At 42.0% G+C, this 21,450-nt stretch overlaps 1 protein-coding gene across 3 annotated transcripts in view; it reads left to right on the top strand.

Moving 5' to 3' along the window:
- Positions 1 to 7,957, top strand: part of LOC109640104 (fibroblast growth factor 14-like) — a 38,879-nt gene extending 30,922 nt beyond the window's left edge. For all 3 annotated transcript variants that reach the window (XM_020103925.2, XM_020103927.2, XM_020103926.2), the window contains exons 4-5: positions 7,387 to 7,585; positions 7,669 to 7,957. In XM_020103925.2, coding sequence (XP_019959484.2) covers positions 7,387 to 7,585; positions 7,669 to 7,817 — 348 coding nt within the window. In that variant the 3' untranslated portion in view covers positions 7,818 to 7,957. The remainder of the gene's footprint in view (positions 1 to 7,386; positions 7,586 to 7,668) is intronic.
- Positions 7,958 to 21,450: the final 13,493 nt, after the last annotated feature.

The following is a 21,450-nucleotide window of genomic DNA, read 5'->3' as shown; positions in this document are numbered from 1 at the left end:
AGGCGAAAGTGGGTTGGAGGGAGAAAGGAAGAGGCAGAGAGAGGAGAAAAGATGAAAGGAGGGAAATGAAAGGGAGAGGTGAGAGGAAGAAAGGTGAGGCCAGGATAAAACATGGAAAAAAAGACGGGGCGGGGAGAAGAAAGGATTGGGTGGGTGGCAAAAGAAAAGAGGTGAAGAAGAAATGGGACATGGATGTATAATGAGAAGAAAAAGGTGTGAAGGGAGTAAAAAGGTTGTTTACAGAAGATGAAAAAGGGGCAGTGGGAGGAGGGACATTGGTGGTAGAGGAGAAAAAAGGTAAAAGAAGTTTGCACACAAGAGGAAAAGATGGAGACGAGGGAAAGAAACTGTTATAAACAGAAAACAAGGAGAGGCACCGAGGAATGAAGAGACATAGAGAAAGGAGGAAATAGTACAGAAGATGGAGAGGAAGAAATTAAATAGCTGCAGACGGGTACAAGACGAAGAGAAAGGAGTAATCAGGAAGAGGAAGAATGGAGATCTGTGCTGCTCTGCTGGGCTTACTCAGCCTGTCGCTGAAAGTCACAGATGCATGAGGGCTGCCTGTAAATAACTGAAGAGGGGGAGTTCCCCCCTACACACACACACACACACACACACACTAAACACATTAAATACACACTGTAGAAATCCCCTCAAAAGCTGCGTCGACGGAAAGTGTGAACGTTTGATCATGTTCCAGTTCGGCGACTGAGGTGCAGGCAGCGACATGATCACAAATACATAAATAAAATACAGCAGGTCTAATTTATCATGATGTCACTGCTTCCTGATGTTTAATTGGTTGCTGCTGTGAAGGTCCTGACAAGTGTGCTGTGTGGTGACGGTGCCTCCGTAGATGCTCATTAAACATTATATTGCAGTTTGTTTTATTCTGGACGTTCACTTTAATGTATTTTTGTAATTGGTTCGGTTCAGGTTCTCTCAGACCGAGCAGCTTATTTATTGAGTTTTTCATTTATTTTATCCTCCCAGCTTAGTTATTGTAGAGGTGACAGGAGGTCGATACAAATCAGATTCTAGTTCCTGTAACTCCACCAAAAACACACGGGGAAGTTGTCACCACTCTTTGTTATAATGTGTTCCACATGGATCATTAGTCTGCAGCATTTTGGCCCTTTGTAGATATTTATGTTTTTATGTTCACTCATAAGTGTTAGGTTGTTCTGGTGCTGCGATATCATGGCAGATCAACAAACATAGAAGAACCAATAACCTGATATTCCTGTATTAACATACATTATGCTCTTATTCAGGTTCATAACTTTAATTTGTGTTATCACCTGAAAAGGTTTACATGCTCTCAAAACAGCTTTTTCTTATTTACTTCTGTTTGTCAGTGTAGCAGCCTGTTACTATGATAATTGAAAAATCTATTTTAGACCCACCCCTGTCTAAAAAATAAACATGTAGGACGTGTCCTTGTGTGGTGTGTTCTCCGTACAACAGAGCTAGTTAAGTCTGAGCCTGCTCTGCTTTCAGTGAGATTCTTTATCCTCTAATTGCAAATTGTTAATGATATGCTGCAAACTTAGTTATACATGGTAGGACCTTCTTATTAATCCCAGATCCTGGGCATCTGGCGGTGTGTGGTTGTGCATGCACGTGTGGCGTGTGCACACGTGTGGGTTTTTGGTGCGTGTGTGCGACCAACAGATGGCACAGTGCAATGAGCTGCAATGTGATAATTATGGAGCATGCTGGGGAAAGGAGGCAGAAAAAAAAGGTGCTGATGAGTTTGAGACTCGATGTGTGTTTGTGTGCGAATGGAGTGTAGAGAGTGTGTTACTGTGCAGAAATGTATTGAAATGCACATATCGTGTGTGTGTGTGTGTGTGTGTGTGTGTGTGTGTCTCAGTCTCAGGGTTGTTAGGTGGGTGTCAGGATGTCGGCACAGAGGTGAAAGAGGAAATTGGGTTTCCTCTAATACACTGCTATAACTGCTACTCCTACTACTGCTACAAGAATAAGGTGAGACAGAGGATAAACAATAATATGTGAGGGATGAAACGATGTATAGTATTTAAAAAGGCTTTCTTGTTGAGATTATAAATTGTAGAAAAATCCCCAAGGAGACAAACATTTGAATCTGGAGTTTTCTCAAGTACATTCTGTGGATGAGATCAATACAGTCATGACATGATGTCAAGATCATGACTGAGGCTCGTGTGAGGCTATTTATTTGAAATCTGAATAGTGCTGACTGTCCACCAGCCAAGTTTAGAAATGGAAATGTATTTCTCCATGCCAGCTCCTCTGAGTCAGACTGTTAGAGCAGACAGACCTGCTCGAGAGGCCCTGGGAGCCCAAACACCATCAATTCAAGTCCACTCTCCATCCGTCTCTTTCATCCGCATGTTGCTCCTCTTGTTTATTTGCTGATCCTCTTATCTCCTCTTTCTACCTCTGTCCCTTTAAGTCCAGGCATCTTCAGGTCACAGATACGTCTTTAAGTACTGCAGGGGTCGGCGAGTAGCCTGCGGTCATTTTCCCTTCAACAAAGATTTAGTTTGAGAAATCAGTAAATATACAGGTGGAGCATCACAGGGTGGACAGCTCCTGGTGCTGAAATGAAGTCTAAAAAAGAAAAGAAAAAAACACTCACTATTATAAAGAATATAAAAAAAGGACTGAAACTGTTTTGAAAGTAATCTGAGTTAGTTCTATTTCATTGATTACACCGTTAAAAAGTAAATGGGGAGCCTTTTGTACAATGTGCATCCGTCCTTCCATTTTCTTTTCACCTTCTTTACTTCTGTATCTCTCTCTCTCTCTCTCTCTCTCTCTCTCTCTTTCTCTCTCTCTGAGATACATATTTTCTTACAACAGGTTGCTTTGAATGAACACAGGAGTGTGTGTGAGTGTGTATGGCGTGCACTTCCATTCATTATACAGTCAGTATGGTACTCAGAGAGAGTGAGTCCTGTGATGTCTGCATCCAGAAAGATGAGAGGGAGGAGGAGTGGCAGAAAGAATAAATGTTAGCCATGTGAGTCATGACACACACACACACACACACACTTTGTGGTGACTAGAGAATGAATGAGTTACTTTTCAAAGGTGCCACTCTAAGAATAATGACATTAGAAAAGCACAGGGCACAGACGCAGACATCACACTCAAACAGCGACACCATGGAATGAAATGAGCTGAGTCAGTAAAGGAAGTGAGAAGTTTACAGTCGTTCTCTCGTCTCTTTCCAGAACTGGTCCTTATAGCGCATCGCCGCAGCTGTAACACACCTGATCCAATTAGGAGCCGCACATTTTCATAACAGTGTAATTGGATGAAGTGGTTGAGGAACACGCTGAGAGCGACTGTGATCAGAGTCAGATTCCAGCTTTGATTCTATGTCTGGGCCGCAGGACGTCCTCACATCCCCTCCTCTAACCACGCTCTTAACTCTTTTGTTGTCGCACTTTTCTTCCACTCCTCCGCCTTCTTCTCCGTAGGCTTCTTTTCTTTAGAATGATTTGTTTACCCACAATTCCCCTGGGTAATTAGTGCTTTGATAATAACTGGTGTTGGAAATAAACACACCCACTCACTAAGCAGCTCACACAAACAGACAGAAACGTGACCAAACACCCACATGTGTCTTTACACATGTGGGTGAAAAAAACAACTTTCTTGAGCTTGGTTACATTAAATTATGAAACACTCTTAAATGAGGCGGGTAGATCTGACCACATGTTAGTGTAGTTTGAAAAGTAGTAGTAGTTTTAACCTTCCACAAGACTTAGTTTGAATTAATGTTTAAAAACCAGAGGTTGAAGTATTTCACGTCATTTATTAAACATCATTTTGATTATTTGATATTTTTTCATATCATTGTATGGATTTCAACTATATCACACAGCCAGATCTTATGACTTCTTAAAATACATTTTTACAGCTGCAGCATTAAAACGTGTCAATATTTTAGTTTTACTCTTTACTTGCTCTTTCTCCCCATTTCACGCTGTATAGCAACATTTTTGAGGAGGTGCACATCCCTGCAACCTGTTAAGTATCCGTCTATCTGCAGTCAGTCATTCAGACAGTCAGTCTTTAGAGTGAGATCTCGGGGTCACCAGCCTGACCTCTCTGCCCTCCATCACAGTATGATGCCACTCATCCAGCTCCCTTTAACAAGACATGTTCCCAATCGCATGTGGATTAAAAGCTTTTGAAAATTACAATTATTGTTGTGCTTCTACTGGGAGGCTCCCAGTGGCCAGCAGTCAAGCTGTGTTAGCACTGGGCAGCTGATTGCCATGTGTTATTAGTGCAGCCTGGTGCTGGGCCAAGAGTTAACTCTGTGTTTCCCAGTTGTTTCTTATTTTGAAGTCTTTAACGCCTCTGCACACCTACAGGCAGGTGTTTACTGTGGGAAGACTCCCCTCTTCTGCTGGAGGAGCCCATGAAAGTAAACTGAAGACCTTTAGTTTTAGCTGCACCTTTCAGTAGTCTGGTTTAAATTGACCATATTATTTTTATTCCTTTTGTTATTTTTAATGTGTGTATTTGTTTAAATCTGTGTCTCATTTGTGTCTTTAAACTAACCAGTTTTCTGGTTACAACTTCCATGGTCGCTTATGCTTTGTTTTGTTTCCACCTGGAACGAAATATGTTATGTGTCCATACAGTCCCTCGCCTACACATTCTGCAAATTCACACGCAGAGTCTGTTTATAGAGATCATTGAATACTAAGTTTACATTTACACATCTTCTTCAAGGTCCATTTTAAGGCAGCAAATGTGTGTGTGGAAATTTCTTTTTTGACAGACTGACAGTTTCATTCTACTGTTAATTTTGTGGCTTGCATGTAAGGCGTTATTTATTTATTTATTTTTGTGACATCATAAATTCCTACCTTTGTTCCACACAGCTTCAACCTGGCTAGGTGCAATCAGCCAGGGTAATTAACCACACGTGTGCAGAGGCTTTAATAGATGCAGGACAAAGTGCTGCCTGCATCAATTTAGTCTGTTTTGGAGCTTTGGAGGATATTTAATATGTTAATGGCCTCTGTCTGATTATGGCAATCTGAAAAACAGCACCTATTCAGCCATGCGTGTGTGTTGTGTTGTGTTGCATGCATGTGTGCAGCGTATTATCCTTCACTATATCTCTGCAGCGCACAAAGAAATGACAGAGTGAGGGGGGAAAAAAGAAGAGCGATGAGAGAAACAAAAGATAAGAGAAGGGAGAGAGAGAGAAAGAGAGAGAGAATCCCCTGCTGTGTTTCCAATCAGGAGGCGTCGTCCTCCTCGCCGAGTGATTTATTCTCTCTTCTCTCCTCCATGTCCCAATTTCCAAGCCACCCCCCTGCGCTCTACTCCGCCCCACCCTCCACGTCTTTCATTCATTCTTTCTTCCTGTGGGCAGCTGGAGAACATACCAATTAGAAATGACGACAGAAACACATTCAGGCAGGCACCGTTGTTAAAATGACTCACCTGTTAGGCTGCAAGGCTCTTGTCTGAAGTAATTCTCACAGTTCGTTCTTTCTTCCCATCTCAAATTTTAGTCTGGAATAAATGCTACTGCAAATATCAGACATTTATATTTATTTATATCTTTTATATAAAAGAAGCATTAAAGGCTTTATGACCACACTGACCAACAGAAATTGGCGTCTGGAAGATGAACATCCTATAACTAATGAATAATGAATGGGGTTTGGAATAAATATACGTTTTATTAAGTTTATCTAATTCAGGAACGAAAAATATGATGCTATTAATACATATCAAAGCCATGGTTGCCGAAGGAGAACATTTGACATTGCCAATGAATGAAACACTCATTCATTATCACCTGTCTTGTTTTGTCGCCAGCCAATCATTTAGTCACATTTCACATCCCGGCGAGTCCCCTCCTGCACCTCCCTCCATTCATCCCCTAGAGCCACAAGTGTGTGTGTGTGTGTGTGTGTGTGTGTGTGTGTGTGTGTGTGTGTGTGTGTGGCAGTGTGTGATCCCTTGCAGCTGGTGCCACCCTGCCCTACCCTTATTAAGTGTCATCCTGTGTTAGCATGAGAGCCCAAGATGTAACACACTATATGTTAAATACCCAATGCATGTGTTTGTGCGTGTGTTTCTCCCCGTCTCGCTCATGCTGCCCACCTCTCTCTCACACACACACACCCACTGACCCCTCCCTCTCAGCACTGGTTGGTTGCCACGGCTACAGTGTCGCCTCTCTTCCTCATGTTGCTATGAGACTCGGACCAACAGACCTGAGCTGAATGACAATGTGTCTGTGGCTTGATGGCAAGAGGTCCACAACAACCAATAAGAGACGGTCTAGACAGACACTTCCCATTCTGGGGTCTGGGGACCTCGGGGGCGATTGTTTGGTTTGGCAGGAGCCTCCTCCGCCATTTGAGGAGTAATTTATTAATATTATTACTTTTCACTTCCTCAGCAGATGTCTCAATGAGGAATATGTGTGCGTCACTGAATGCTCAATAATTATGAGAGTGCATTGATGAAATCTATGTCTGATAAAGATATTGCCTTAAGACAGGAAGATTCATACAGTGATGAATAAAACACATTTCATTACAAATGAGGAATTCAAAAACAATCATTGACTGTTGTTTTAATATGTAAGTGAATCATTTAGAATGTGTAATATTCAAAGTGATGCTTATAGTGACAAGAGGATAACCAGCTCTACAAGTCTACTCTTCTAGCTCATTGTTTTGGTTTTCTCTCAAAAGTTGCACTGCTCTCCCAGACTCTATTCATTTCATATAAGAAAATGGTGAAAACTTCCTATTTGAAATCATACATCATTGACCTCGGCTTTAAGATGTCACTATTGCTTGAGAAACTGCAGGAGGATTCTGTCCTCTTTTTCCCTGACCTCCCCTAAAAAAGAATATTTTAAGTCAGCCTGCCTTTTATACTCCCTGTGTATCTGTCCTGCACACAGACACTAGATAGAGGCAATTTTTTCCCTCTCCCGGTAAGAATAACACCTTGTTTCTGTGCAGCAGAATGCTCAGCTGGAGGTGCCAGCACCCAAGGAGGAGAGTTTTGACACATAACGGCAAAGCAGATGTGGGTGGGCATGCGAAATCTGTGGGGCATTGTGTCACCAGATTCAATCCGCTTTTTTTTTTCTTTATCTATGTCGTTTCTTATTCATGTGCACACAGAGGGAGTGATGGGGGAGAAAGACAGGTCAGAGCAATACACCATAAAGTGAGTGTTGTGCTGCTACTGTCGGTCTGTGGCTGGTCAATATGGTTTCATTATTTTTTATATCAGCTCTCAGACCAGAGAATGCCCAGGACAGGATTTTGTTTGTTTTGTTACTTTTAAAACAACGCTCTGTAATTTCTTTCTGTCTCTTTTTGTGTTTCTCCTCAGGAACTGTTTACAGCAGAGTGTAAGTTTAAGGAGTCAGTGTTTGAGAACTACTACGTGATCTACAGCTCTATGCTCTACAGACAGAAGGAGTCGGGCCGGGCCTGGTTTCTAGGCCTCAATAAAGAGGGTCAGGCCATGAAGGGCAACAGGGTCAAAAAGACCAAACCAGCTGCACACTTCCTGCCTAAACCTATAGAAGGTAACATACTGCACATGCATGCATTCCAGTTATTATCGTTTGGAGTTTATTTTCTACTAACTTTTGTCCTTCCTCTCTTCCAGTTGCAATGTACCGTGAGCCTTCGTTGCACGATGTAGGGGAGGCGGTGCCTAAACTCGCCGGGGGCCCGCCTTCCAAAAGCACAACCAGCGAACCGGTGGTCATGAATGGCGGCAAACCAGTCAGCAAACCCGACAAGGAAGCGACATAACCCCACCTCCATTTTCTCGCCCTCCTCTGGCTGACCAAAGGCCAGGAAAAAGACTCGCCCCACTGCTGCGCTCTCAAAAAAAAACAAATCAAGCAACATAAGGTAACAAACACAAACAACAGCTCAACTTCTGACTGGTCAGCAGTGGGGCCGCACAGCCCGCCTCACCTCTGTCCCTATTGGATGGATCAGGTTGTTGTGGGGCGGGGCCAAGGGGACAGAGCGCTGCGGCTGGTGGGAAGAGGAGAAAGAAGACGGGCCACTGCCAGCCAGATATTTTGGAACTGGGACAGTGGTACGCCCTCGTATTAGAGACTTCTTAAAGAAAAAAGAAAAAAAATCGTCCTCCCGGTATTTTTCTGTGACAATCTGTAAGATCGAGGCCCCAGGTTCCTCTGCTCCCTGCAATGTTTTCTGTTGCCAGGTTTGCTTGCTCACTAGTGGCTACACACAGACACACACACCCCGACCCCAGAATCAACCGCTGGGATTCGATCTTTGAGTAAAGCAGATTAATAACATCAGCAAACATCTGGCAGGGAGAACAAACACTGATGATTCAGATGATGCTTAGTCATTGATCAGTTCAGACTTGGCACAGGTCATTCAGTGTGAAACTTACAATGACATGTACTTGAAAGTGGCACTGTGCATTACATACAAGGCAAACACACACGTTAACCCGTCTCTGATTTTCATCACTTGCAGTATATCTCTTCTTATTTGAGACCACGTAGCTCAAAGCATGTTTGCCTTTTCAGCATTCCTTTACTCTATCTGTTCAGTGGTTTTTTATCCTGCACACAAAGCACTAGTGATTATTGAGCTACATTGTTGAACAGACAAAAAAAATGATTTTAGTTTCTACCTCTCACTTCTTTTTTATTTTCCTTCATTCCCTTGAATAAATGCTGAGATTTCTGTCACAAGTGTAGCTCCGGAGATGACGTGTAGCTGAAAGCAGATAGAACTCCACAAAGTCCCTGTTTCCTGTAGCAACACAGAGAGTACAGGGGGCGTGTTGGCATCAGAGCAGAATGGTAGCAGTGTTTACATGGAGTAGCATATATAGTTGAGTGGGATGGGCCAGAACGTGGTGGTTACGTCTGTTCCCTTCCCAAGTACTTGAAATTAAAGGTAGAAATGAGGGTAAGAGTTAACAGGGTAAAGGAAGGTGATAAAGCCACTATGTGTAAATACTTTACTGGCCCACATAGGGTAAGTCCACACAAATACGTTTTCAGTTTAAAATGGATTTAGAGCTTAGGAACCAAAACAAAACAAGGTGAGGTGTACAGCATTAATGCCCCTCAATCTGAGAGGTCATAACACGACTAACAACGAAGAAAGAAGAAAACGTGACCTATTCAGGCCTTGCATAGTATTTATATAAGTCATTCATTGAGGATGTTGCTGTTGTCTTGACAGTTCATAAATGTGCAAAGTGCTTTTCATTTGCAAGCATTTTTTCTAAATCTTGATCTGAAAAATAAGTAAAGCTGTTGGATAAATGTTGTGGAGTGAAAAGTTCAAACTGAAATGTTGAAGTAGTAAGTAGAAGAAAATGAAAATGTTTAAAGTCCAAGTGCCTCAAAATGTCCTTAAGTTTGATACTTGTTTGGAAATGTACGTTTCCAACACCGGTCTCATGTCTCCACGTCAGTTTATCTGAGTGGATCCGAGCAAACTGGGAATCAGCTGTGATCCTAAGTAAAATCATTTGTGAAAATACATTTCCCCCGTAGCCAGGTGATCTATTTAACATTTGAAATGGGGCCTAATCAGAACAGGTCTGACTGTTAATGGATCCTGTCAGATCTGGTCTTTTTTGTTCTTTTTTTAAATTTTAATTAATTTATGCCTGGTCAGGATTTAGTTTTCTGTAGGACTGTGGACGATGATTTGAATAATGCTGTATTTGCATTAAAAGTCTTCACATAGTGGCTTTAAATAAGCCTGCACTATAAAAACAGTTATTTAAAAAGTGTAAGAAATGTGTTTTCTGAAGAAAAACCATTAAAAACAAATAGCTCTCATTGATCACAGTGGCAAAATATGGGTTTGTGTGTGCAACGTGAAGCTACAAGGCAGAAAATGAAATGAAACCGATTCCCATGTGTCGTCCCTCTCACTGTGACAGTCAACATGGCAGCAGTCTGTTCTGGACCTGAATCCTGTTGGACACCCAGGCCTTTCTGTTTACCCCTCGTTCTCTGACATCAAGTCTAGACGCCAATTAACTCCTCAAAAAGTTACACCAGTCGCCGGTCGTACCACTGAGGAGATAATAATACTGTGATCCCACACTTCATGTTAGTATCAGTGACAATGAGGCAGACACATGCTGATGAATATATTCAGTATGAAACAGAAACCCTGCGTTTCTTTTGCTCCCCAATTTCGGGCGGAGTGAAATAATCACCGGCGTAACCAGAAGTACAAAGACACAATGAGACAAAGCAGCCGCCCTTGACAAAAATCAAGGCTGCGTGATTAATCCTCACAATTGTTCCGACATCAAACAAGCATCAGCCCGAATCAGCTGCACACCCCCAGCCTCAGCAACAGGCACGTGTCTGTGCCGCAGCTGAAACGCTGCACTCCAGTGAAGCCACTGTAACGTGTTGAATGTCGTCCCGCTGTGAGGATTACGCTCCGTAACTGAAGAGACTGTGAAAATGCTCTACAGCTCACAGTGTTTCTAATTGGCATTTCTCACATTTTTTCCCTTCCCTTCACATCACACCACATTGTTTCCTCTCTCTCCTCTGATCTCATTAGCTTTGTCTTCTGGATATGTGCAGCTTGACCAGTTTTCATTACGTAAACTCACCCTGTCCAGTGTGTCCGTGCTGGTGTCGGCTCGTGGCCTTTCCATTCTGTATTGAAAGAAAACAGTTTAAGGCTCATTAATGCTCAGCGTTAGATATGTATACAGAAACGTACTGATCCTCGTTTCCACCAAACTTTGTCCATATGCAAGTCAACAACAAGTGTATTTTATTCCTATTCCATGATCTGCGTTGTGTTCGCAACTCTCTCCCTTTCAGTCTGGTTTTAACCAGCAATCTAAAGCAACAGTTTTTGTCTCAATATTGCTCCAAACACATATTCTACAAAACCGTGTGACAAAATCTCTCCCATGTGGCGTCTCTATCCATTCATAAAGAAATACATTTCTGTGCATTGAACACTAGGATGCAGAGTCTTATATACGTTGTATATGAAACAGATTTACAGACACAAAACTTTGTGGAAGCGATCTGATCTGTCCGTACTCCGGCGTTATTATCGTCCGTGTTTGTGCACGTCTTCTGAAAACGTACAGATTCGGATGCAACAGAGCAGTAGCACTTGAAATTGTAAGGGAGGGACGGACGCTTGAACCAATAGTTCAAGCGTAGGACACGAGGAAGAAATTCCAGTTTGTTATTGTCAGAAACTCCAGCCTCTGCGCTGCCCTATAGTGGATGCGTGCACGGAAGTATGCAGGCAGTTATTTTTCTCTTTTCAAATGTTAAGGCAGCACAAATGAGCCATTAGAGAACCAATTGCAAAATACTTATTGATTAATAACAAATATTAAAGTACATTTTCAAGAGGGATCAGAGTTTAGCATTTTCAATTCACGTGACATGTGATGTTAGTCCATCAGAAAGTGTCTCTCTTCCCCTGCCAAGCTCAAGGTGTGAGATCCAGGGCGGCTATAGATTTATGCTCAGCTCAGCCGTCCTCGAAGCAGTTTTACACAAGATTTCAAAATTCAAATTCAAAAGTCGATTCACTTCATCCTGTCTTACGTTACTTTAAAAGCAAATAGGGATTAAAAAGTGGACGACTTGTGATCAGTGTTGTGCACGTCAAATAAATGTGGATGTACAATTATTTGTCACACCATGAAAAAGGTTAAAAAAACAAAAAACCTGACAAACAGGTCTGTAAACATCCTTTTTATTTTTCATGCATCTTGTGTTGTCCCGACTGCCTGTGTCTTTCCAAGGAGCCTTTTTTTGGTGACCATCTATAGATACAGCCGGTAGCATGACTCCAGGACGGTAACTGCTCTTCACTGAGTGATTATCAAGCAGCTAATTTGTGCTGCACTGCTGGCAGAGGAACAGGAGGCAAATCTACTCAGATCGGAGAGGCCCTGGCTTGTTAGGCCTGCAGAAGGGTTCACATCCTGTAAAACGCTGCGATTGAAGATCTGTGGGACACGCGCAAGATATAATTATGGTTGAGGCCAGAGAAAATTGGCCTGGTTTCCTGGCTACTGACCAAAGCCTCTGCTACAATAGCATTTCCAGGCTTGTAATCACAGTTCCTGGTTCAAACAACGAAGGCGCAATTACTGTCAGCGTCTCCTGAGAAATTTCTCCCCACTGGTGGTTAGCCAGGTACCAGGGCTGCAATTATGAGACGTCTAGCAGCGAGCGCTGTGCAGGAAGAGAGCAGCTGATTTAATTAGATGTGAGCAATCATGACATCCTTGGTCACTTTTAATTTCCACATTCAAGTACCGCTCATGTTTTCATGGCAGGTACACATGTAGCCATGTTACTCTGTCTTCTGAAGTCAGGAAGGCACAAAATGGACGAGACGGAAAAGACGAGGAGACACAGGAACATGTAATGGTTTAGCACTGTACTCATGACGTAGCTCGTCTCCCTCAGGTTTTCTTTTTCCCCTGTTCCCCTTTATTCCTCTTTCAAAAGGCTGCCTTATTACATCAGAATGAGAAAGAGAGACGGTAAACAGGCTCTCCTCCCAGCTGTTTCTGTCTCACCTCCCTCACCCCTCCACACACACTCTCTCCATCCCATTTTACTTTCAATTATCATTTGATCCCCCGTCTTCTGTGCACTGCAACTAAGCTAGCTTCCGCTCTCTGTTCGTTTCGTAATCATGCAGCCAGAGAACTTATTCCCACCTCCTCTTTTCTTCTCCTCCTCCTCTTCCTCTCTCTGTTTGGACTGTTTCCCACTTGTTGCATGGTTTTTAAAAGAGGAAAGATGATGGAGGGGGAGGAGGCTAATGCATGTGGTAATGTAGGAAATGTGTTATCTGAACAAAACAAACATTAACAGCATAGCACCGGTAAAACTTTGCCTCTGGCTCATCCCTGTCACTGGTTTGCACTTGGACAGATGCGACAATGACTTTTGGTATCTGCATTTTAAAAATCTTCTTCCTTCACTTCCTTGTGGTGACAGAAACAACTTACAGAGACATATGGTTTTTAAACCATTATCCATCACTGCAGTAATGTTGTGAGACAGTGGAGAAATGGCAACCCTGAGCATCAACGCTTAACTCCAGTGGCTGAAAACAGGACAACTAAAAAAGATGAAAACACAAGAGTAATGGCTTGATAGTCTTTGCATCTTCTTTTAACAATGATTGACAGATTAGACCTCAGGATTTTATTGAAGGTAGATGCCGGAATGCATGATGCAAAATAGCTGTCATGTCATCCATCTTTATAAACACTCTAAGGATCCAACAAATCAGGCACCATCTTTAGTTTTGTTCTTTGTCACACCTTTTATCTTTTATTTTACTCTCAAATCACTGTTACCACCTGGTGTAGTTTGTAGTTTTTAACGTTCTTTCCTTATCAAATTTTTGGCATTGGGCTACAGACTTTAGGGTTATCACTGTGATATGTGGTGTGTCGTTCCTAGAACGAATCAGCAAATAACAGAAAAGAACCAACAACGACAAGCCTGTGTATAAAGTTATGTCAAAGCTGCATCATCAGAATTAGTTAATGAATATTGTAAAGATGAAGGAGGTCACGTTAAATGCATTCATCGCCTATCTTTCCAGTGCAAACCGTGCTAGTTGTGAGCCACAGGGAAATGTGAGTGGTGCAAACATTTAAAGGAAATCTCTCTCTGTCTGTCTGTAAATGTACAGTTACCTTTACATACATATTATGCAAACAGTTTGTCTGCACTGTACAGTTTGTGTCCAATGCATTGTATACACACAGAAAACAACAATATTGAATAAAGGATTTATAGAAAGGAAGCGTGACTGGACTCGTTGATTGACTCTCTGCACAACATTTGTTTTTTACAGACATTGATACACGGCATATCTGAATTTTCTCATGTGTTTAACATAAGAGCACTCAGGTTGACAGTGTCCTCCTCCCAGCATCTCATGCTCACACACACACTTTCATCTTCGGTGTTGACTGAAGGGCAGGCTGCATTATCAGCCATTCCAGCAGCAGAAAAGCAGCAGTGAGTGACTGACTTTGCTCAGGAAATGGACAGAGAACTGTTTTCAGCTGCTTGAACAGTCACACATTTAACAAAATAAGCCCTTACAAAGGAAGCTGGTAAAAAGTTTGTGTTTTACGCAGAAAATCGAGCTTTTACTCCGCTCCCCAGAAGTATTTCTTTTTTCAGGAGTTGTATGCTTCACATTTTCCTTGCCATATCTGCATACCTAATTTATTTAATATAATGAAATGACAGAGAACAAATTGTGAGTATGTGTCTCAAGGGGGTGGTTGGGATTGGAAGGCACATATGTATCAGTATTTCATTAGCAACTGGTGGTACATGTACATAAAGTACATGACCTGAATATAACCATGTGACAACCATGTGCTTCCAATACAAGAAACAGTCCAAAGATTATAAAATCATATTAAAGTCCATATAATCCATATTCTATAGAGACATGTCCTCCTTTTCTCTCTCTCCCTCTCCGTATTTCACACTTGTAAGTGGAGGTAGAGTAACAGAGAAATATACCACCAGTCAGTTTCAGCTAGAGTATGAAGAGATATATAGAGGGACAGATCAGCAGACACACGCAGAGAACGTTGACATGCAGGAAGACGCTCATCACACACACAGACGTCGCCTGGCCTCCTCTAAGTGACAGATAAACCAGCAAATACTGTAATCAAAATGTGCATATGTAAATGTAATGTAAATGAGGTGTACTTTGAATTAGTGGGAAGGGGTTTCGGAAGGAGTCAAACTTTAATTATATCCAGTGACATGCTGCATGCTTCCCCTCTCATTCAAACCAAATATCGCTCAAATGCTACTTTGAGAGACACCATTTGAGAATTCCTGAGTTGACTCCCCTGTCGTTCCCTGTCATCGCAGGTAATTTGTTCCATCATTTGTTCTGTTACCACGAACACTGTGACATCCAGACTTTATAGTTTCTGTTACAGTGAGATCAGATGTGTGCTTTCAGGTTTGAGCTCTCCAGAAATTCAAAAAGCCACTTTAACATGAGCAATGTGAAGCTCAGGATCGCCTCAGCTGCTCATGTGTTGTTCGTGTATCTGATACAATATGTGCTGTACATGTCAGGGTCTGCATCTGTGTGGTCTCTCTGTCAGCTGGTTTCCAAGATGAAAAATGTGCTAACAGCTCCCTGATGTCTGTATGTTATGTGCACATGAAGCATAATCTGTGTGCACTGGTAACGACCTCCTGTTGGATAAAAATGAAGCTAAAACATTCAGTATCATGCATGTGAGTCAGTCTCAGCTGTCAATCATGATGTTTATAACCTGTACTGCAGCTGATCAATATGCTTTGGCTTCACTTTTGGGGAGCTGTCATGTCGTCCGTCTTTATACACAGTCTATAAGGACGCCACCAGAGACCTCCTGAAGTGATGCAACATCAAAATGTACCATCATAACCTCTTACAGGCACTACTATAGTCTCTCTCACACACTATCATACTCTCATACACAGACTACTGTTCTTATTCACATCAATCAATCTGTCTTACGTTCACTGTCCTTTTGTTCCTTACACGTGGTTATTTGCATTCACATGTACTATTCAATTCTCTTACATGTGCTATTATTCTCTTTGAAATATAATGTATCTGTGCAAAGGAGATCAGTGTTGTGTGTATGAGAGTGAATAAAAGAGATTATGATGGTGCATGTGAAAGAGTGTAGTAGTGAGTGTGAGAGAGTATGATGGTTTTCTCTTGTACGGCCTCTCATATTATTTGGCTTGCCTCAACCAATGAGATAACTTTGGCCAGCAGCTACACTAAAACTCCCATTATGCACAAAGCAAAATGGCTGCACGGTAATCTCTTATTAAAAAGCAGCCAATTATAGACATTTTGTTATCACGCAGCACAAAATGTTTCGATTTCCTGTCTTTTTGATTAATTTCATTAAAACAGCATCGAGTTGGGATTTTTTAGTCTCTTATCTTCCGCAAACTTGCACGCACACACACACACACACACACACACGCACGCACTGCAGGAGCAATGTGTTTGAGGTGGCATTCAGAGCTCACTCAAGAGCCTGTTTCCATCTCCCTCATTATCATCAAAGACAACAGGCGCTCCAGTGCGCACACACACACACACACACACACACACACACACACACACACACACACACACACACACACATACATACACACATACATACACACAAAGCCATGCATCATAGATGGTTTTCACAGTCATCACAGCTACTTCAAGCCTCCGTGAACAGAAGTAGTGCAGCATGTAGCTCGACTCTCGTGCACTTTCCTCTGTGTGTTTTTTTTAATGGTCTCTCATGTGAGGGGAATTTCCTCGGCCCCCAATGTAGCTTTTAACTGACGCCATTATCTAATATCTAATAATGGAAATCTGCAAAAACACATGAGGTTTTCACACTATAGCGATATGCAAGGCAGTCGGCGGTTTCATTATATCGCCATGGCAACCAGGTTGCCGTCCATCCCTCTGAAAGATGAACCCACCCAAACACATACACTCTTGTAATTACTGCTTCTACATCTCATTTTCCTCGATTGACCGAGGGAGACATAATGAAAAAATCCTTCTTTCATGGCTCAGACGCAGGATCTGGATTATCACAAGTCAATAAAGGTCTGAGCAGAAAATGAGAAATGTAATTTACTGACATGTATTTGTCTGGAAATGGGTCCAAACGTCTGCTCGAGGTTGAAAAACTCCACTGCCTAAACTGTATATATGCACATCAGAGTTCAGACACACGTCATACTGTCACTGTCGACCATTCTTCTTCATCACTTCTCCCTGCTCGCCACTCCTCTTTCTTTGCCTCTTCTCCTACTTCTCCTTCTTCAACACCTTAATCACAATAACAACAGGAAGGGGATGATGAAGAAACATGAGGGCTGGAAGAGAGAGAGGGGAATAATTTGTCTCCCAGGTGATAAGTGACATTTGATGCACCCACACACACCCACACACATACACGCACGCACACACACACTAAGTGAGTGGGGCAGAGCAGGAACCAGTCAAGCCAACACGCTGCCTGAATACTGATTAACCAATCAGAGCCCATTTCTGCCCAGCACCAGAGATACTCGTTGGCTGCCATGGCAACCAAGAAAGCATCACAGCTGAAAGGAGAGAGAGGAATCGATCCGTGCATGTGTGTGTGTGTCCTCCAGCTCTGAGAGAGGAATAAGACGAATAAATCACATTTTCATTATTTTAATAATATCTTATAATAAAACATATTGTTTATTTTTTTACATCAAGTCATCCTGCAGTTCCTGTTTTATTTGTCACGTTGCAAACTCTTCCTGTCCTTTCACTTCCTGATTCTCGGTGACTTGACACTCACACACCTCTTCTATTTAGGGCCGCCCCTGTTCTTCCTGTCAAGAAACCCCTCACACTCTCTGTATGTTCACCAGGTGTGTAGATGTAGTTGTTGGTGTGTCATGTTTTTTCTTCTTGTGTGTGAACCTGCTCGTCTTTTGAGTCTTTAGGATCTGAACTTCCATTAACTGTGAGTAACAACTTTCTACCAACACTCTGCTCTAGTGTGTGTCTCACTGTCCTGCTATGTCACAAGTCTCCTCACATATGAACTTGTTTGTGTTCAGCAGCCATCTTTAATACTTTGAATCTTTCAGGAGTAACGATTGATCTAATGAAAGGTGACGCTCTCCGTGACAAAACAGAGACTGTGCACATCAAATCATTTTCCCTCAATGTTGTTTTTTGTTGTAGTAGTTCTTTTCCAGTAAGTCTGTTTCAATTTGTGATTTGATGCTATAAAAACTTAAATGTTATGACGGACAGCTGCAACTGACTCACGATTGGTCAGGGGCATGTATCTATGGGAACTCGCTACTGTGGCTCCATAAGTAGAGACGCCATCATTGTTTACAGTCTACGTGACAAACGCACAGACCAACTCTGCACTTCCGCTCAGCTCTCTGCCATTTTTGGCCAATCAGCCGTCAGAAAGCCACTGGACACTCCCTGCCAGATATTTCTCTTTCTGGATTTGTTCTGAGCCGAGCTTTGGTAACAGTGTTTCTAACGCACTTTGAGGACTGTGAAACATTTTTTATTATCTGAGCGGCACTGAAAGAGAAAAGAGAAGCAAATTAAAGAGAGGGAGCGCCTTTGTCTCGCCGCTTCGCCAATATTGTTCTCAACTGTCATGCAAATGAGGCTCACTGGCCCGAGAAACATACGGAGAGAGATGAGCAGAACAAAAAGAGTCAATGAAAATCTGCTCTATTATTTCATAAAGAGCCAAAAGCAAAGAGGCCTCTACCTCTTGGTTTGAGTGTAGATCAAGTGGTAGGCAAGGCAGTTTTTTTATTAAGCACATTTCATACTTCATATTAGGATTAAAAGGAAAGCACAGTTTAAAACAATTTGCAAGTGAAATAATCGAGATCTACAAAGAGCATGTTGAAAGAGGTACAATAAATATCTGTATGACAAATGAAATCGGTAGAAATGCATAAAATAAGATTAGTGGACGGATGTAATGATGTGATTCATAATCAGCCTATGCTCTGTAACATGTCATCAGGAATATGAATGAAAGAACTTAGAAACGTCTTATTCAGAATAAGGTCAGTAGTTTGATTATCAGTGTCCATGGAAACGTAGTGCCTGTCTCTGCAGTGAGAAGACATTTAGAGTACATTATAGAACTGCGTCATGTCACCACACAAACACTTGTATTTACTCACCCAATCCTAGAGATTTGGATTTCACCACGCAGCCGTGCTGTCGCTTTCACACACACACACACACACACACACACACACACACACACACAGCCATGAGTCATCGGTGAGGTTTTCACATAAGCACGTCCACTTCAATCTGCTGTTACATATCGTCTGTATTGAGCAGTGTCTTGTTTATCTTGAACACTGTTCAGATTTAAATGCTTGATTCTGCAGATTAAGGCAAAATCCACTGTAGTAGATGATAAACACTTATTTTTATAAAGTTTATTCATATTTTACCTTAATGTTGTTGCGACGTGGACACATTCTCAGTGATGAACCCAGGGTCAGTGGGTGTTTCAGCCGCCCTGACGTTCCTGGTGGCTCCTCTCTCCTGCTGCCCTCTGATACCGAGGAGCTGGGCGTCGAGCCCGCCCTGCAAAGCCCATGTAAACCCACCTCGATGGGATCACTGTGCACCTTCCATAGATATTAAGCCTTTTTCCAGGGATGTTTAATAGTAAAAAAATTTAAAAAGAATAAGCTGGAAGAGTTAGTGCAGGTTTAGCCTTGGATTAACCCCGACGCTAGGGAAACAACAGCATCCATATTTCACTGTGTGCATGTAAACAGTAAAAAAACTGACTAAACAGTGTGTGGCGTTAATTCCAGATACCTGTTGCATTAGTGATATTATTGGACAAATGGATGGGCTGAGCAAGGAAAAGGAGGAGTGGGTATTACAAAGCTTTGCAAGGCAGCTCAGCAGGTTTCATATTGAAGTTGAAGAAAATTCTTCAATATCAGGATTCATAAATATTGCATTTCATATGAATATGATTTCCCTGGCTGGCTCTCACCTGATAAACACATGCCAATATCCTTTTATGATTTGATTCCAGTGCATGTAAGAAATGTAGGAATCCTCATATCTAGCTTTACCTGCCTTTTTTAGGGGGCGTGTTAGACTAAAAGTTAAAAAAATATATTGTCAAACTTCTTCTATTTACAACTAAAAATCTTCTTTGTGATGAAGTGGAACTAAAATTAACAGTGAACCATCCGGCAGCAGTTTGTTTTATTGATTTGTTTCACTATAAGTAGAGGACCATTGCTGTGAATGGAAAAGAAAAAGAATAAGCTCAAACTGGAAGAAAGAAACTAGAGGTTTGGGTCTAACCGGTAACTCAGCATGTTGGTTAATTCACAAAAACAACCCCACTATGTCAGGTGGGAGTTGTATCAAGCTTCAATTTAAGAGCGCGGCTTTGAAGTCACAGCTCCGTGGTTTGAGAGAAAGAGAGAACTGGCTTCCTTTGGAGATTTCTGAGAAAAGGCTGCTTTATTTCTGTCTGCCTCTGTGCAGGTAAGAGGGGAAAAGTGGTCTGGAGCTGAGAGACGGAGAGATCAAGGCCTGACTGCAGCACAAAGAGCAAGAAGAATAAAGGGTTTTTCTTTGCTTTTAGGCAGCGGTAGGTGTGCAGGTTTGATGACCTTAGCAACTGGTAGGTGGAGTGGAACGTTTGTTTGACGAGAGCACGGTGTTCAAGCACAAACTCGATGCTTTTTTCTCTCACACATGCACGTCTAGAAAAGGCAGGTTTTCACAGTTAAAGCTGCTTTGAGTTTCCTTTCTCTTTTTTTATAAGAGAAGCTTTTTAGCCTGATGAGTCAGACAGTTTTGTCCGTTGAGACGCGCCTTCCCTCAATTTCACCCCTGGGTGCTGCCGCCACTCTGCCATCTTGGCTATTTCAGCCATTGCAGCATCAGCAACAGGTGTGTGTCGGCAGCTGTTATGACAATTACTCTAAATGGAAGGAAAAGAAAAGGAAAAGATGTAGTTAACCTGTTGTGTTCGACAAGGAGACCTCTCAGTGAAGCTGCCGTTAAGAGCAGGAAATGATTCAATGCTTCAGTGTGTCAGTTCATCACATTATCCCTTTCATTTTTATTCTTTAGAACTAATTCATTCATTTGGCCTCTTTTAAAGTCCTCCGTCCTCTTAGTGAGGCTACATGAAGCACTTTAATCTCAATAAATTATTATCATTAACTGGTCAGGAGTGTTTCAAGGGACCTTGGGGCCCTACACCCCCCTAAAAAAACAATACCAAACCAAACTTCGAACGATTAATGCATACTGTGTACATGCATAAAGTAAAGTTGTAAAGTCAAAGTGAAAACCTTCACCAAGCTGTTTGTTCAAGTGTCCCACCAATTTGGTTTTAGTTAGTTTTTTGATGCTATATAAACAAGGTGAAACATCATGATTGGTGGGACGTCCCTATACCCATATGTACATATTCAGGATATTTTGGCTTCATTTCTGGATAGTGGGAGGAAGAGGAGAAGTGTCGTCCATCTTTATTCACAGTCGATAGTCAAAACCAAGATGCAGATGGTTTGGTTGGTGTTATCCTCTACATTATGGTAATAAATACCTGTTGTATGGAGAAACAAAGGCTTAATACATGTCTGAGTAAACCAGTGCTTCCTGTAGAGAAAGCTTATTCCTTACAATGAAATGTGCAGACTACACTGGACTCGACAGTGGAGGAGTAATGATGACACACTGTCTTGTTGTCTTTGCCTAAAATGTAAAAATGCTTCAGTATTTCAGTCGCACATTAACATCACACTCAAGCGCAAACAAA

Source organism: Paralichthys olivaceus, chromosome 24 (assembly GCF_024713975.1).
Source record: "Paralichthys olivaceus isolate ysfri-2021 chromosome 24, ASM2471397v2, whole genome shotgun sequence".
Taxonomy (NCBI): Eukaryota; Metazoa; Chordata; class Actinopteri; order Pleuronectiformes; family Paralichthyidae; genus Paralichthys; species Paralichthys olivaceus.
This window is presented reverse-complemented; position numbering and strand designations above follow the sequence as displayed.